This window comes from Nannobrachium achirus (genome assembly GCF_963921795.1).
Source record: "Nannobrachium achirus genome assembly, chromosome: 23".
Classification (NCBI taxonomy): domain Eukaryota; kingdom Metazoa; phylum Chordata; class Actinopteri; order Myctophiformes; family Myctophidae; genus Nannobrachium; species Nannobrachium achirus.
This window is the reverse complement of record NC_137830.1, coordinates 43743482-43761726: the sequence shown is the minus strand read 5'-3', so window position 1 is coordinate 43761726 and position 18245 is coordinate 43743482. Positions and strand designations below refer to the sequence as shown.

At 45.8% G+C, this 18245-nt stretch overlaps 1 protein-coding gene across 1 annotated transcript in view; it reads left to right on the top strand.

The window, feature by feature from the left end:
- Positions 1-18245, top strand: part of celf2 (cugbp, Elav-like family member 2) — a 130843-nt gene that overhangs the window by 16074 nt on the left and 96524 nt on the right. The window contains exon 2 of the mRNA XM_080754394.1: positions 7339-7421. Within this exon, the coding sequence (XP_080610520.1) occupies positions 7339-7421 (83 nt within the window). The remainder of the gene's footprint in view (positions 1-7338; positions 7422-18245) is intronic.

The window sequence follows — 18245 nt, the reverse complement described above, 5'->3', positions numbered from 1 at the left end:
GTAAGGAACACCCTTCTTTCAACAGAAACATGAAAGAAACGTTGGTTATGACGAGAGGACTGTTTAATGTCAGTGTTTGTGTTGAAGTGTGTTTTAAGCTTTTGGTTGTGTTGGTTATTGCAGTACTAGTGATAACTTGATAAGTAAATAAATAATACATCATAAAACCGTTAATGCCCGTATCTGAAGGAAAATGAGGGGGTAAAACTGCCCGAAAACCGATCTCTGCACGCCAAAAAAACGAAATCGGGCGCGCGCGCGGCGGCGGCTTTGCGCGTGCAGGTCCCCCCCTATGCATTTATTGGATCTGCGCCACTGAGCTCGTCTTACCTTTTCAAACCCGGGCTCCCAGCTCCTCTGACCTGGCCTGGGAAGCCTGCATTGACCTGTGGTTGGGCGGGTCGGTGGGTTGATCTCTGGGGGCCCCGGGGGGCCTTTCAGTCAGTCAAAAGGCCTGCTTCACTCACCATGAAGCATTTATGAATGCGAGCTGCTCCCTGCACTGCTTCCTATTCCATCCACGGCCTCGTGTTATTCTCTTGTTTTTTTCCTCTCGCTCCACACAAACACCCATCCAATAACGCAGCAGTGTTCAAGCACACGTGAGACCAGGGGTGTCACAAGGGGGGGGGGGGGGGGGGGGGGGGAAGTGGGACTGAGTTACTAGGGCCCAAGGTGGAGGGGCCCTAGTAACTTTAGCTATTGAAAAATAGCGGCACTGAGTGCCGCGCTGCAAGCTTGTAGATCTGCTATTTTTGTCGTGAAAATGTGTGAAAATCTTTCAATATATGTATTTTTAAAGGGGCTATAGTCAACTTTTTCTTGAAAAACGGATGCTAAAATAAAAATAATGTTTCGAAAATATTTTATAAAAAAAAAAAGCTTCATAGATGTGTTTCTATTCAAAAATGACCACAAAAAGCGTAAAATAATGATAAAATAATCACTTTGGCCATTGTCAGACCGACACTTTGTTTACATTCTAGTCTATAGACTAGGATGTAAACAAAGTGTCGGCCCTACAATGAAAAAGTTGACTAGCTCATTTAAAGCGAACATTTGTAACTCAAATTTTGCTTCTGGGTGGTCCGTGGAACTATATATTTTGAGATGGGGGTCCGTGGCCAAATACATATCATCTTGGGGGTCCTTGACATGAAAAAGTTTGAGCACCACTGACATGGAAACATAGGTTTCTTGCAAATATTTTTACGATTTAAAAAAAATAGCAGATATACAAGCTCGCAGCGCGGCCCGCGCTGCGCTTTTTCAATAGTTAACATTCATGGGGGGCCCGAAATGAATCTTTGTACCCGGGGCCCAGAATTTGGTGTGACGCCCCTGCGTGAGACACACGAGACGTGCACTAGCATAGACGCACACGCACACACGGATGTATTATGCATCTTCCCCCTCTTACATCGGGCGTGTGTGTGCGGTGTGTGTTTCGACTCGAGTGCTCCTTTAGAACAACTCCTGCTTTGAGCCATCTCAGCCTTCAGGTAAATGTTTGTGTTGAGTGGGAGCGTTTGGCACGCCGACTTGTCTGCCCAACGGACATGAATTACTCATCCGTGTTCACCACTTCAACCCGACATCCCTATTTTGGGCATGTCATTCTGGGTGAAAATGTACCACATTTTGTGGTCAACGAGTGTTTTATCTACAAGCTCACAATGCCTCGCATCACCAGGTGTCGTGAGCTTGTAGATCAGGGTTCCCCAATAGGCGGCCCGCGGGCCATTTGCGCCCCGCAGGGGGCTACTGTCTGGCCCACACCAACCCCAGTAACAATGGTGGTATAAGAGCAGCAACAACACTAGTATATCGTCGTCGGGTGGAAATCTCGTATCTCCAAATTTGTACGTTCTTTCGCAAATCATACAAGGCCGTCGCACAAAGGTAGTGAAAACAGCCGATCTACAAGCACACAGTGCCTCGCACCGCGAGGCGTTGTGTGCTTGTAGATCGGCTGTTTTCACTAGTTTAAATCATTTTTAAAATGCTAAATTCAAAACGAACGTTTTTGGACATACAAGATTTTCACCCCACAACGACGGAAACTGTCGCTGGAGTAGTGGGAACGCCACCGTCGCCCCCTGCAATGTTGTGGCCCTCGGCTTGGTACCCTAGCTAGGCATAATTCGGCCCTTGGGGAAAACTAATTGGGGAACCCTGTTGTAGATCATCTATTCCCACTAATTGTCGTACCACGAAGTGTACTGTATATAGCCTCGCGTTGCCAGACAATATCACTGCGTGGAGAATAGTCTGGTTCTTCTCGGTGTTGTTTCTTTCTCCAAGGGGCTCTCCAAAGATTCAAACAGACTGGTTAGACCAGATTGGTTAGACCTACAACCAATCAGAGTTGCACGAAGGTGATACGCCTGCCCTACATTTGCATACTGGGGCCCTGGTTGGTTCCTCACGACTTGTGAGAGCTGAAATGTTTGAATAACTGAGCGGGGCCAGATACAATCTGCCAAGGGCCATTTTTCTTTGCAATTGCATTGGCAGATTTGTCTGGCTAGACGAGGCTACCCAGCAAGCTCAGGATCTGGACCAATCAGTGACGTCTGGATTGGGGCCAGATCACAGCCCACATGGGGATGATCTCGACGTCATTACCAGGACGTCAGATGGACTTTTTAGTTTGACAGGATTTATGTTGGTTGAAATCAGGTGATATTCTAGGCCAGATAAATATCATAACTGTCCCAGAATATAACCTTATATGCTCATATTTCAACTAACATTACAAACAATAACAATAATCCTGTCAAACAAAAATGTCCATATGACGTCCTGGTACAATCTGCCAAGGGCGATTTTTCTTTGCAATTGCATTGGCAGATTTGTCTGGCTAGACGAGGCTACCCAGCAAGCACGGTCAGGATCTGGGCCAATCAGTGATGTCTCGATTGGGGCCAGATCACAGCCCATATGGGGATGATCTTGACGTCATTACCAGGACGTCATATGGACTTTTTAGTTTGACAGGATTTATGTTGGTTGAAATTTAGGTGATATTGTTGGCCAGATAAATATCATAACTGGTCCCAGAATATAACCTTATATGCTCATATTTCAACTAACATTACAAACAATAACAATAATCCTGTCAAACAAAAATGTCCATATGACGTCCTGGTACAATCTGCCAAGGGCCATTTTTCTTTGCAGTGGCATTGGCAGATTTATCTGGCTAGACGAGGCTACCCAGCAAGCTCAGGACCTGGACCAATCAGTGACGTCTGGATTGGGGCCAGATCACAGCCCACATGGGGATGATCTTGACGTCATTACCAGGACGTCAGATGGACTTTTTAGTTTGACAGGATTTATGTTGGTTGAAATCAGGTGATATTCTAGGCCAGATAAATATCATAACTGTCCCAGAATATAACCTTATATGCTCATATTTCAACTAACATTACAAACAATAACAATTATCCTGTCAAACTAAAAAAGTCCATATGACGTCCTGGTGATGACGTCAAGATCATCCCCATATGGGCTGTGATCTGGCCCCAATCCAGACGTCACTGATTGGTCCAGGTCCTGATGGGCTTGCTGGGTAAAGTGTATAGGGTTTGAGCTGGTTTCCCTAATACAGGAGTTTAAAAATCATTCGTCCGTGGTCGCGGACGAATGATTGTCCTATGTCTGGGAAGACACAGACAGACAGTCATGTACTTGCTACATATAGTTTACAGTTTACAGTTTAGGCATTTAGCAGACGCTTTTAATCCAAAGCGACTTACAATAAGCAGATAACATCACAATAATAAACAAGATAATATGTCAGTACATCATCAACAATATAACAAATGCAAATGTATATCTATCTAGAAAAAACACAATATAATCAAAGTTCTAAAAACCTAAAAACAAAAACAAATGCTAACTAGCTTCATGTATGGTCATTGATTTTTTTTCTGTAGTGCTAAGGGTTTAGGTGGAGTCTGAAATAGTGGGAGAAATATGTAACAAAAAAAGGCAAATGTGTTCACTTCCGGCAGAAAGCGTGAAAATTTGCACCTAGGGGTATTTTTGTGGGCTGAATTAAAAAATTGACGGTCCCAAGCACTTTTCCCATGGGATCTGGTGGCTCTCATTCACTTACCATACTAGGGAAAAAAGACCCCGCAAAAAATCTTCTTCAAGTAGCATGTGAGGGGTCAAACTAGGTGTTTTCGGGATTCTGAATCCATTGCAAGCATTTGTTTTGCACGGAAAACATTCCTTTCCAAGAAATGGACACAACAAAACTTTGAAAAGTGATGACTCATCACTAAACCATAGTTTGTGGGGTCCATTTCTTCCCCAAGGAATGTTTTTTGTGCAAAACAAATGCTTGGAATGGATTCAGAATCATGAAAACCCCCTAGATAGACCCCTCACATGCTACTTAAAGAAGATTTTTGGGGGGTCTTTTTTTCCTAACCCTAACCCTATGGTAAGTGAATGAGAGAAAAGTGAATTTGAGAAAAGTGCTTGGGACCGTCAATTTTTGAATTCAGCGCACAAAAATACCCCTAGGTGCAAATTTTCACGCTTTCTGCCGGAAGTGAACACCTTTTTCACATATTTCTCCCACTAAAAAGGTGAGTCTTCAGTCCACGGCGAAAGCTAGCGAGTGAGTCCGTTGTTCTAAGTGCGACAGGGAGTTTATTCCACAACTTGGGGGGCCAGCCTCGGGGCGGTCCAAAGCATCCATCCATACAGGCTGCTGTGTCAATAGTCCTCTCATTCACTCTGTGTCCGTCGACTTGTAGACGTGCGACTCTTATCGGTCGTCGGTGTGCCCGGCCTTGAGTGGTTCATCTGCAGTATAGAGGGTATGCATGTCCACTGGGAACCACCCACCTAATCTAGACTGAGTGGCAAAACATTGAGCAGCATGGAGCATTGGAGTTTGGAAGTGCTAGTTGCAAATCACTCAACGGCCCTGCATACCACCTGTTTCTAAATTGCACATAACGCAGGTAGGCAGCAAGATGTTGTGTTGTAGAAAATGAGTGCCTCCAAACTCTGACACTTGGAAAAATAAAAACCGACAGAAAGTAGCTCATGACATGCTTATGGTGGATTTTTATGAAACAAAAACTTTGCAGATAGAAAGAGGATAATTCAAGCTTTCAGTACAGCCGCAATGTTGGTGAGTTAACTTTGTTTAATACAATCAGATAGGACTTTTCTGTATGGATGTATGGGCTGTCAATGGCAGAAATGTGTGTTTTGCTACTCAGTAGGCGTGTTCCCACATAACTTCCAGCAACAGTGATGTCACGCGCATACCCTCTATTGTCTCAATGTATTTCGCTGGGGGTTGTTGCCGAGAGATGCTGCTTTTAGAACACGGAGAGAGCCACACATAAACATGAACACATCATATATTCTCATTGGCTCACCACTGCTGTGTGTTGAGCTGGGAGTGCATTGACTCTTAAATAGGTGAAACACTTCTGCAGAGAACCCAAGCGTGTGTGCGTGTGTGTGTGTGTGTGTGCAGGGGCGTCACACCAAATTCTGGGCCCTGGGTACAAGGATTCACTGCGGGCCACCCATGAATGTTAACTATTGAAAAATAGCAGATATACAAGCTCTGCGAGCTTGTAGATCTGCTATTTTTGAGAAATCGTGAAAATGTGTGCCAAGAAACCTATGTTTCCATGTCAGTGATGCTCAAACTTTTTCATGTGAAGGACCCACCATCTCAAAAATATTTAGTTCCAGGGAACCCCCAGAAGCAAAATTTGAGTTACAAATGTTCACTTAAAAAAAATACATATATTCAAAGATTTGCGCACGTTTTCATGACAAAAATAGCAGATCTACAAGCTCGCAGCGCGGCACTCGGTGCCGCGCTGTGAGCTTGTATATCTGCTATTTTTCAATAGCTAAAGTTACTAGGGCCCCTCCACCTTGGGCCCAGGTAACTCAGTCCCACTTTCCTACCCCTTGTGACGCCCCTGTGTGTGTGTGTGCGTGTGTGCGTGCATGTGAGAGAGCGAGCATGTGAGGTCCACTCTGCTCTTTGATCCTTGTCTTGACAGCCCACCACCTGGGACGTTCCGCCACATGCTGCATGGCTGAGAGCCTCTCAGGCCGCGGCTACACCATGGGAATGACAAAAAGCAGCGCTAAGGCCCCGCTAACAGCCAACCCCTCCCCATACACACTCTATGCCTGCGGAATCGCTAACGCCACACCAAACGCTAACGCTCCCACGTATACACATATGCAAAAAAATAAATGCCATCGGAATCGTAATGCGCCCCGCTAACCAATGAGCTAGCGTCATGCGGTTGCTATTGGAATTGCTAATCCCACACCGGAGGCCTGCTTGAACATAGGTGCAACTGGAATCTTAATATAGGACAATTGTGCAACCAGTGCACGCAACGAGGCACAATAAACGCCGCTAGCGTTCCGAACGAGTCGACGCTCCCTCCACCTTGTTCGACAACCAAATCACAACACCTCCAAAGCTATGTTAACAGAAATCCTGCTCCTCGGGAATCATAACAGCCATGCTCTGGTGCTAAGCTAAGAGTTATCCCCGCTAATGCGCCTGCACCGGGCCGCACACCATACAAAATCGCCATGCACATCACGTTGCTAATGCTAGGTTGAGGGCCAATTACTCAGCAGCCCCGGTACTCGGAGGACTCCGCGGGAATTCAGCTGCATTATGCTCCGCGGCCTCATCAAAGGGACTTTGGGATGTGTGGATGATGCTAAACCTGCTCCAGATGCGCGCGCTACCGAGGTGCACTGCAGGGCAAGTGTCATAAGGGCAGATGTCCAGGATATGAGGGGGAAGGCCCCGCGGCCCAAATAGAGTCATTTCCCTGTGTCTCTGACACTGGCGTCTCTCCTGCTGTCTCTGTCTCTGTCTGTCTGTCTGGCTGACTGACTGTGCAGTTTTAATTGTTTTCTGTTGTCTGTCTACTGCTGCTGACTGAGAACGGCCCACAGCTCCAATGTTTCAGCCTTCCTCTGCGGGGATTATGGAAGGATTAATGATGAGACAATCCTCTCTCTCTTTCTCTCTTTCTGTGTCTGCGTACGTGTGCATACTGTACAGTGCATACTGTATGTGTGTGCGTGCGTTTGTGAGAGAGAGAAAGAGGCTCAAGCCATTACCACTGAAGTGAATCCCAAACTATGTTGTCTTCGTCTGAGATTTGTTTTGTCCTTCGTTCGTCTGGCGTCTGTGGTGTCGCCCGGCAAGGCCGAGTGGAGTGGATGAAGAAAGCAAATGTCTCTTTGTTGTTCCTTGTTACTTACCTGTGTCCCCCTCTCTCTCTCTCTCTCTCCCTCTCCCCCCAGGCTGCTGTTTTGTCACATATTACACAAGGAAAGCCGCCCTTGAAGGCCAGAATGCACTGCATAACATAAAGACCTTAACGGGGGTAAGTGAGCGTCCTCGGGTCTCCTCTGCCTACACCGCCTCTAATCGCACACTCACAGCAGCAGCACCCCCGCAGCCCTCTCGTACCACTGACACTTTCTCTGCTCTAGTGTTTGTATGCGCGACTTGCGCGTGTGTGTGTGTGTGCGCGGGGAAAATCGCGCTCTTTTGAACGACCATCATTTCGACCGGAGGGTTAGCGACTCACTCCACGGAGGTGAGGGTTAGAATCGGGTGTCGAAAAGATGACATGTAGTAACAGCGACACGCTCCCGTGTGCGTGTGGGTGCGTGAGTGTGTGTGTGTATGAGTACATAATGCACATTGCACGTTTATCTGTCAGCATGTCTAGATTGACTACCGCTGCACACTGTTGTACAAAATCCGGAGCGTTCATTTATCTCTGAAAGAGTAAAAAAAAACGTAACGTAAGTCTCCATGACTGACGGTAAGATATATAGAGATATCTTTATTGTAATGCCTTTTGAGTGCAGCTGTATGTCAGTCTTAGAAATAGCTAGTGAACATTGGACAAGACAATGTTTCAAGATAAAACATATAAAATAAATGTTATTCTCCATTCACTGTAGTGATAGAAAATTGTCTTTGGTTTGCGGCTTCCAAACAACATAAGACACAAAGACCTACACGTGATTGCACCAAAGTATAGTTCTGCAGATAAATGCATGGTTCTGCAGATAAATATTGCAGAAGTGTCTACACACATGTAGCCCTTTCTCTTATCCCTTCAATAGGACGATATCTTGTCTGATAGCTCCACTGTTCTCTCCCCTAGCCCTGGAGCAATGGGAAAGAGAGAGAGAGAGAGAGAGAGGGAGTTGATGGCCTCCCGCCTCCTTCTGTCTCTTAGTCTTCGGTGGATATTTAAAAGGCCCCTAAATCCTCCGGTCGGGGCTATTGGCTCCTATCCTCGCTCTCTACTTGGCTGCGCCGGCTAACTGGATTCTCACCAGTCGAGTGCCTCCACCGGCCGCCTTCCCCAGTCAGATCAGTGGATAGGCCTCCAGGGCAGGACAGGGTGGATGTTAATGGTTCGGTATCTCACAAGGGCCATAAGCTGGATCCGTGCTTGTGCGCCATTTGACTCGGGAGTCAAGCTTGTTTTTCCTTGCAGAGTCATGGTGTTAATGTTAATTGCTCGTGGAATAAGTGTGTTAAACACAGCCCATTTCACGCACCTTTTGAGCTAGGCACTCGCCCACTTGACGTAAGTGCAGGGGTGAAAGTGAGCCGGAATGGGCCGGTACGCCGTTCCACTAAAATATTCCGCGGCGGAATCTTTTTGGATTTGAGTAAAGTCCCTGCCCACCACCACTGAGGTTGTGGGTTCGAATCCCCCGTGGTGCAACCGGCTTTGTCGGGCGTCTACACGAACACCATTGGGGAGGAGGGAAGCCGGGCGGGGAGGGTGAGGATTGTCCCTGGCTGTACTCCTGCGGGCTGGGGTGGCAGCAGTGTTGATTTCGTCGACTAAAACTATGACTAAAAATGTTTGTCGACTGCGTTTTTTTCACTGACGAAAACGAAATAAAAATAACAAAAAAAACTAAGCTGTGATGACTAAAACTAAGACTAAATATATTGACAATTTCGTCAACAAAATAAAAACTAGACTAAAATGTTAGGGAGGGACTGGTGGACAAGAGAGTCATTTTATGTTTGGTTGCTCTCAGCGCGACGCGTTGTGAGCTTGTAGATCTAGTGTAGCTAGTGTAGCTATTTTCAGCACGCAACCAAGTGTAAAATCAGTCATTACAATGCCATCAAGGCCCGCCAAAATACTCGAGTTGACTAAATCAACTGAAGATTTAGTCGACTAAAACCTTATGATATTTAGTTGACTAAAATTAGACTAAAACTAAAACTTTTCAGGTGAGTAAAATTATGACTAAAACTAAATTACATTTTATTCAAAAGACTATGACTAAAACTAAATCAAAATTTCCTGTCAAAAACAACACTGGGCGGCAGCTGTCAGCAGGGAGGAGTAGAACGAAAGAAGGGTATGGCTCCTCCATACCTCCAAAACCTGATCAACCCCTACACCCCCACCCGTGCACTTAGATCAACCAACACAGGGATGTTGACAGAACCCTCGCTAAAAACCCCAGGGCAAAAATCCACTCGTCCGAGACAGTTTGCCCTCCTGGCCCCCAAGTTGTGGAATAAACTCTCTGTCGCACTTAGAACAACGGACTCACTCGCTAGCTTTCGCAGAGGACTGAAGACTCACCTTTTCAGACTCCACCTAAACCCTTAGCACTACTGAAAGATCAATGACCATACATGAAGCTAGTTAGCATTTGTTTTTAGGTTTTTAGAAACCTTTTTTTACGGATTATATCGTTTGTTTTCTAGATAGATATTCATTTACATTGTTATATTGGTGTTGATGTACTGACACTTAATCTTGTTTATTATTGTGTTGTTTATCTACTTATTGTAAGTCACTTTGGATTAAAAGTGTCTGCTAAATGCCTAAACTGTAAACTGTAAGTCTCTACGTCTTCCCTGTGGGGGCTCCTCACTGGCAGGTGAGCCAGGAGGTCTTCCCTGTGGGGGCTCCTCACTGGCAGGTGAGCCAGTAGGTCTTCCCTGTGGGGGCTCCTCACTGGCAGGTGAGCCAGTAGGTCTTCCCTGTGGGGGCTCCTCACTGGCAGGTGAGCCAGTAGGTCTTCCCTGTGGGGGCTCCTCACTGGCAGGTGAGCCAGTAGGTCGGATACAACAGCAGTGACAACACAGAATGTGTGAGGGCAGGAATCAATTGGCATAACGACTAAATTGGGGAGAAAAAAGGGGGTAAAAAATTATTGGTTAGTCAAAATCAAATGTCTGTGTGGTGCGCATACATGGAGCAACTAGACTGGCTGCAGGTTATTTGTGTGTGCAAAATGACCTGATACTTAAGGCCAGAGCAGATTACTTAAACATTTTTTTTGTGGTTGGATGATAAATTATTACAATATTTTGTTTAGTTATACAGTTATGTTTAATTTAAAAGTTGATACTGACATTGACGTTTTGTGTTAAAATTAACACATCTGTGGTACAGGTACATATACTGTACAGTACACCATTTGCTTACATTTAGCTAAAGATTATATCAATGTGCTTGTAATTTCAAAGAAAAGTTGAGTATATTGACATTATTGACATTATTGATTATTATAATTTTTACAATATAATATTTCAATAGATCATTTTCTATGCATGAATATCATGTGCTTGCAATTTCTACACCATTACTCTACACTACAGACATAGAGACATGTAATGCATATGTTCAGGAATGCATGAATGAGGAAAACAACATGAGGAGATGAAGGTTGGGGTATAGTGTAGTTCCGGCAAGAACTTCAAGCCACTTTCACCCCAGTGAAGGTGTGAAATAGCCGTGAAGAAGACACGTGTGCTTTTTAGGATTACAGTAACGAAATCGCCCTTCCTCTCTCTCTCTCTCTCTCTCTCTCTCTCTCTCTCTCTCTCTCTCTCTCTCTCTCTGTGTCTCTCTCTCTCTCTCTCTCTCCCTCTCTCTCTTGTTCTCTGTCGTTCTAGGCATTATCCATGCCAGCTTTCATGCCCTGCCTTTGGTCGCAAATCACATGTGACAAGGAAAAAAAACACAGCTCACAACAACGGGCTGAATCAATAGACACAGAATGGCTGCGGTTTAAGTGATTTTGCCAGGGTTTATCGCGTTTGAATATGGTCTCTGCGGCGGAATCGGAAATGGGACAAAGTTGGGGTAACCAGACAACCTTGCCCTGGGTAAAAGAAAGGGAGAGACAGGCGGCCAGGGCACAGACAGATGAGATGAGTCACACAAATGGATGATGAGCACAGTGCCTTAAACCATTTAGGCCTGGGATTATTGAATGCTTTAACTATTGAAAAATAGCAGATATACAAGCTCACAGCGCGGCACCGAGTGCCGCGCAGCGAGCTTGTAGATCTGCTATTTTTGAAAAGCAAACATTTGTAACTCAAATATTTGCTTCTGGGTGGTCCCTGGAACAACATAGTTTGAGATGGGAGTCCGTGGCCAAATACCTGTAATTTTGGGGGTCCTTGATAAGAAGAGGTTTGAGAACCACTGATTTAGAGGAAGGATTTAGAAGTCGGGTCAAAGATCGGGGTCAAATATATTCAAAGACTTGCACACATTTTCAAGATAAAAAAAAATAGCAGGTTTACAAGCTCGCAGCGTGGCACTCGGTGCCGTGCTGTGAGCTTGTATATCTGCTAAATCTAGCGCGACTCGGGCGCGTTCCGGGTATTTGAGGGTTAATTGCTGAGGTGAGATGAAAGGAAGGAGGGAGAGACAGAGAGGTGAGCGGAGGTGATCTGCAGATGGGAGTGGGAAAAAAGTGGCGAGTGGAGCACTCCAGCACGCTCGAGGGCAAAGCAATAAACGGGCCGCAGTTAAAAACCAATAGCTGCTTATTAACTTCCTCGCTCTCCCCTCGCTTGTAAAAAGCCAACGGAACAATGTTTATATTGGCACTCTTTCCCTACCCCTCTCTCCCCTCTCTCCCTCTCTCTCTCTCTCCCTCTCTCTCTCTCTCTCTCTCTCTCGTTCTTTGCCCCCCAATCCGGACGCCCCGGTGGGGAGAGATGCAATCGCAGTCAAAGTTGGGCCGAGGCCACATCGTAGATGGATAGCCACCGGTTGCTGGCACTGGCACGGCAGACATGTTGGGTTTGGGGCACAAACGGTTGACTGGCTGCCATGATTGAGCTGCGCAGGGAAAGGGGATCGGTGGGCTCTGCTGGCACCGTGGCGGCGGCGAACATTAGGGCCTGCAACTGTCGATGATCTTTTTGGCGATTACTCTATTCATTGCCGTTTTATGCTTTGTCCCGCGATGATGTCTTGCAAAAATAGCAGGATCTACTAGCAACGTGTCTTAATTTGTTTTTCGACTTTGATTGTTCCCTACAACGCTTTCTTAGTTTTTCTTACCTTTTAAAAGTAGGCAACATCATAATGCATATCGTCGTTGTCGGGTGGAAACCTCTTATCTCCAAGTTTCAAATGTGTATGTCTTTTTTCACAAAGTAAAGCCCTGCTTCATCGTACAAGGCCGTCGCACAAAAGTAGTGAAAACAGCAGATCTACAAGCACACAACGCCTCGCGGTGCGAGGCGTTGTGTGCTTGTAGATCGGCTGTTTTCACTAGTTTAAATCATTTTTGAAATGATAAATGCAAAACGAACGGTTTTGGACATACAAGGTTTTCATCCGACAACGACGATATACATCTTATCTCAAGTTAGATCCAGGAGATCATGCACAATCCACACGCACGGCCGGCGCCGATGACAAAAGACAGCATGTGAATACATGATCAAACCGTTCCAGAGATGCAAGCTAACTAGCATTGTTTATACTGTGGTCGCTAGGCAGGATCCGAAAACAGAGAAATGTGTGTTTTCCTGCCAAATTTTACAAGGGGGGCAATGCAGATCAGTTTTTTTCATATTCGGTTTCGGCGGTTTTAACTGTTTCCTGGTCAAAACAAGATGTGCTACTTTTTGAGCATATAAAAACCAGCATAATGTTGGATTAAATTAAATGGTACTGACTAGTGATTGAGTTAAACTAATTGCAAAAGTAAAAAAGTTGAAAATAGCAGATCTACAAGCGCCCAATGCATCATGATATAATGTGTTGTGATATTGTAGATTCGTTGGTTATTTTCGTTATTTGTCATGTGACGTGGCTTAAGTGCTGTGTTGTTCACCCTGGTAGCTATATAAAAAAATCGTCGCTGTCGGGTGGAAACCTTGCATCTCCAAAACCGTTCGTTTTGTATTTATCGTTTTAAAAATGATTTAAACTAGTGAAAACAGCCCATCTACGAGGCGTTGTGTGCTTGTAGATCAGCTGTTTTCACTAGTCTTGTGCGACAGTCTTGTATGATGAAGCAGGGCTTTACTTTGCGAAGTACAAATTTGAAACTTGGAGATACGAGGTTTATTCCACCCGACAACGACGATATACAAAAGTACAAAGAGACACATTGGATCTGGAAGCAGAACTTGTGTGGAGAGCGAAGGTGAGGGGAAATGGTTAAACAACGCTTGGCCGTTTTGTAGCATGCAGTTGAAGCCAACTCAACTCGCACTGTAGCTTTGTTACATTTTAAATTAGCTACAAATGTCGGGCGTCGTTTTGTATCTTCACGTGGCGCTGGCTTCCATTGAAAATAAATAGTAGACTGTAGCTTTGTGTGAACACGGCACGCGTGATTAAAAGTTCAAGGACACTTTGGTATAGAGCTTTGGGTTTTGTAGTTACATTTCCACTGCGAAGAGTGGGTTACATTTCCATGAAATGTAACTACTAGCTGATTTCCATGAAATGTAACTACCAAAAGTATTTGCACCATTGATTTGAAAATGACAATTCAAAATATTCTCCTCATTGACTCTTTTTAGCCAATATGGAACATCACAAAACCGTTGTGTTTGTTTAGCTTGCTTTTAAAGGTTTTCAGCTTTAATACAAATCAGTGTTTCTAGTTGATTTGGAAAATTCTCCCATCTCCACACTCACGCACGCACGCACGCACGCGCGCACGCACGCACGCACTCACACACACACACACACACACACACACACACACACACACACACACACACACACACACACACAATAACATTCAAAAAACAAACAAACACAGACACACACACACACACACACAGACACGCAGGCAGTTAAAGCTTGTCAGCCAGTCGGCCAGACAAGGTTGTCTGAGATGTTCCACTAAATTGAACTCCTTCATTAGAGGCTGACAGATGTCTAAATGGCCGACGCGTCGCCCCACCGCACGCCCGACGCTCCCGTCTGAAGGCTGCATGTTGCACCAAGGTGGAGGAGGAGAATGAATGAGATACGCGGGGCAGGGACGTGCTGGCCATTGGGAAAAGCGGGACAACTCCCGAACGGCCGGTTCATTCCCGGCCGGTCCAGGGAATTTAAAATTACATTTCAGCCTTCGTTCCATTTTGGGGTCTGGGCGGCCAACAAAGTAAATCGTCACTGTCGGGCAGAAACCTCGTATCTCCAAGTTTCAAATTTGTAAATTTTTTCGCAAAGCAAAGCCCTGCTTCATCATACAAGGCCGTCGCACAAAAGTAGTGAAAACAGCAGATCTACAAGCACACAAAGGTGCGAGGCGTTGTGTGCTTGTAGATCGGCTGTTTTCACTAGTTTAAATCAATTTTAAAATGATAAATACAAAACAAACGGTTTTGGACATACAAGGTTTCCACCCGACAACGACGAAATATAACTCATGTAATTGGCCCAATGGCTTGTCACTTGTTATCGCAAAATGGCAAATCTTTGAGTAGCAGCAGCGCTATAGAGAGATCTCTCTCTATAGCATGCAATGAGGGCCTCTCCAACTCTGTTTTCCGGGCTGAATCAGGGGCCCAGCACGTCCCTGACGCGGGGGGTGGGGGTAGGGGTAGGGGGGTGGGAAGGAGACAATATAGGACGCGTCCTCTGGATTGTCCTCCAGCTGCGAAAAGTCATCCCCGTCTCCTTGTTCGCGCACTCTCCTTCTGACTCGCTCTCTCTCTCTCTCCTTCTCCCTCTCTCATTCCAGGGGCGTCACAGGGGGGGGGGGGGGGGGGGGGGGGAGTGGGACTGAGTTACTAGGGCCCAAGGTAGTCTGGGATCACTTCACTTTTCGTTGGTTGTAACCGGTCGGGAGCGGAAACCACAACACGTCATGTTGTAGTACTCAAAGGACTACAATTTGCCGGTGAGATCAAACCGGATTCAGTTTTAACGCAAAATATTCCCCTGCGCTCAAGGACATACTTTTAGGGCCTACCTAATAAACTCCTTGATGCGGAGTAGTTTTGCTTTTGAAAAATTTGTTTGGTATATGCATCTTTTAGTCCAACTCTTAGAGACTGGCAAGACTACATTAGGCTACTCGAGCATTTTAACCGATTTAATGCCAGGGGCCACAAGGTGCCGCTAGAGTTCCAGACATTTCTGTATAGGCCTTCGCTCTAACTTCCGTCGACACAGGCAGTAGTGGCTTGGGCTTTCACTGCAACCACTGTTATGGATGAAGACCGGAGGAAGTTAGCTAACAGTTAGCTATTAGCTTCTTTATTTTTTAGAAGCCCGATCTGAAGCTATTTTAGCCGCAAAAAAACGTTGTCGCTGCACTGGGAACACAGTTCAGAGAAAAAGGTCTCTAAAGATGTGAGTTTGTATTGGAGTGGGCGGCGCGGTGCGGCGGCGTTGCCCGATTACGGGCCGATGTAAACAGAATCGTGGCTCCGGGCATGGATGGAAAATTAGACCGGGGCTTCGTTGAGGCCTCCGATTAATTAATTCATTTTATTAAATATCCCGGACTAGATCGGGATAGGCACCCCGGAATACGTTGCGCCGCCGACAGTATAGATTGAGTTTTTTTGGGGGGGCTCTAAACTTTATTCTAAACCATTTTCAATGGAATAAATCGTCTGACCATCTAGAATCACTCGTTGGAAAGCGTAGGACGAGCCAGGACCACCCACATCTCTACAATCAGCTCAGGGTAAGTAAAATAGCAAAAAAAATATTGTTTTGGATTGAAAAAAAGCCGAACTTCTTCGGGATAGGCATAAAAAGGGTTAATAGGGATTGGGGAAGCAAACGAGGGGAACCAAATCAAAGCGACGCCACTTCTAGTGGTTTCCGCGCTTTAGGCGTTAACCAAACGGCCAGTTGTGAACAAACACCAGGCTTTCCCCCAGAAAGCCTGGTAGGCGAGGTTGGAACCCAAGGTATTTTTATTAAATATTTTGAGAAGGGGGTCCGTGACCAAATACATGTCATTTTGGGGGTCCTTCACATGAAAGTGTTTGAGCACCACTGACATAGGAACAATCCAATCCATTAAAAGCATTTGAAATATTCAAAGACTTGCACAAATGTTCACGATTTTTCTGTGCTGCGCTGTGAGCTTGTATATCTGCTATTTTTCAATAGTTTAAGCACAAAATGTGAGTGAATCCTTGCACCCAGGGCCCAGAATTTGGTGCGACACCCCTGCTCATTTAGCCTAGTTCCAGACCCTGAATCGCTAGCCACACCCCTTTAAATTTTTTGTTTTGGCGATTCAGGTCTAGCATCGCTCTCATAAGAAGAGGCCTGCCTCCGTTGAAAATCCGATCGGCGAATCAGCGTCGTGAATCAGCGTCTTGTGATCAGCGTGGGTGGGGGTTTCCCAGAACTCATGTGTGTTTCCAAGTACACCAGCGCCGCCGCCGTACCATACCGCGCATCGCGTCGCGATAAAATGCGGTAAATTGCGGTAAAATGCAATCGTATTGATCTCGCTATGAAACACCAGTAGCAGGCATGTTATGTTGTGTTTGATTACTAGTTCGTAGTGCTCCTATTCTGACTGTTTCTTTGGTTAGCAAGTAGCACTAGCAAGCAACAGGCTAGCCACTAGCCAGCCACACTGAACCAATCGCTGAAGACTGCCTTTTTTTTGGCAACGCCCATCCCTGCAATCGCCTTCGGTGGAAGTGAGTTCAGACTGAATAATGGAGTGAAACGAAATGTCAATTCAGGCTGAGTGTCAGGCTACTGCTCATTCCCTCCCTGCCTCTCTCTCTCTCCCTCCCTCACCCTCCCTCACCCTCTCTCTCTCTCTCTCTCTCTCTCTCTCTCTCTCTCTCTCTCTCGCTCTCGCTCTCTGTCTCTCCTTCCCCTGCTGTTAAAAAAAAAAAAAAAAAAAAAAAAACGACCCAGAAGACGAAAAGGCCCTTTGATTTGGGGATTTTTGTCTCAAGGATATTTCGTTAGGAGGGGTGAGGCAGTAGGGTGACCATTTGGGGTCTTTTGGGCCTTTATGTACGTGAGGTGGTGTGTGTGTGTGTGTGGGAGGGGGGGGATGGACATTGGCGAGACTTCAGACGTGATCAGTCGAGCCCCGCCGCGTCCCAGATGTACCGTAGGCCGATCACAGAGGCAGAGGCGAACGCCGAGCTCGCAAAGAAGCGCGGGGCTCATTAAAAGCCACCGTGCCCCCGTGCACGTGCCCGCACGCACACACACTTGTATTGCGCATATATATATACACTCCTCGGGTCCCCCCATCCCCCATACCTTTCTGCCGGCGAGATAATTAGTAACGCTCTGCTGGCGGAATACAAATGCAAAGTTCTGTGTGTGTGTTCCTGCAATGAAAGGCACATCAAAGACCTCATCAGATGGCTGTAAAAAAATAATAAAAAAAAAAAGTCAAAAAAGATCTCCTGCAAGGTCAGGGTTTAAAAGCCCTGTTTCATCACGGAGACATTATTTCGGTCTGCAGTGGACGGAGGTTTTGATTTGAGGGCCGACCCTGCGCAGGCATTGGAGGGCGAGCGAAAGCTTTAAACCTCGAAGACCCAGAAACGCGCCCGAGTCGCGTTAGATTTGAACCACTTTAACCATTATTTCTTTATGTTTTAACGATTGAAAAATAGCAGATATGCAAGCTCGCAGCGCGGCACCGAGTGCCGCGCTGCGAGCTTGCAGATCTGCTATTTTTTTGAAAAATCGTGAAAATGTGTGAAAGTCTTTGAATATCTTTGAGCCAATCTTTGACCCCGACTTCTAAATCCTTCCTCTAAATCAGTGGTTCTCTCAAACTTTTTCATGTCAAGGACCCCCAAAATTACAGTGTATGGCCGCGGACCCCCATCTCAAAATATGTTGTTCCAGGGACCACCCAGAAGCAAATATTTGAGTTACAAATGTTTGCTTTTAAATAGATATATTCAAAGACTTGCAAAA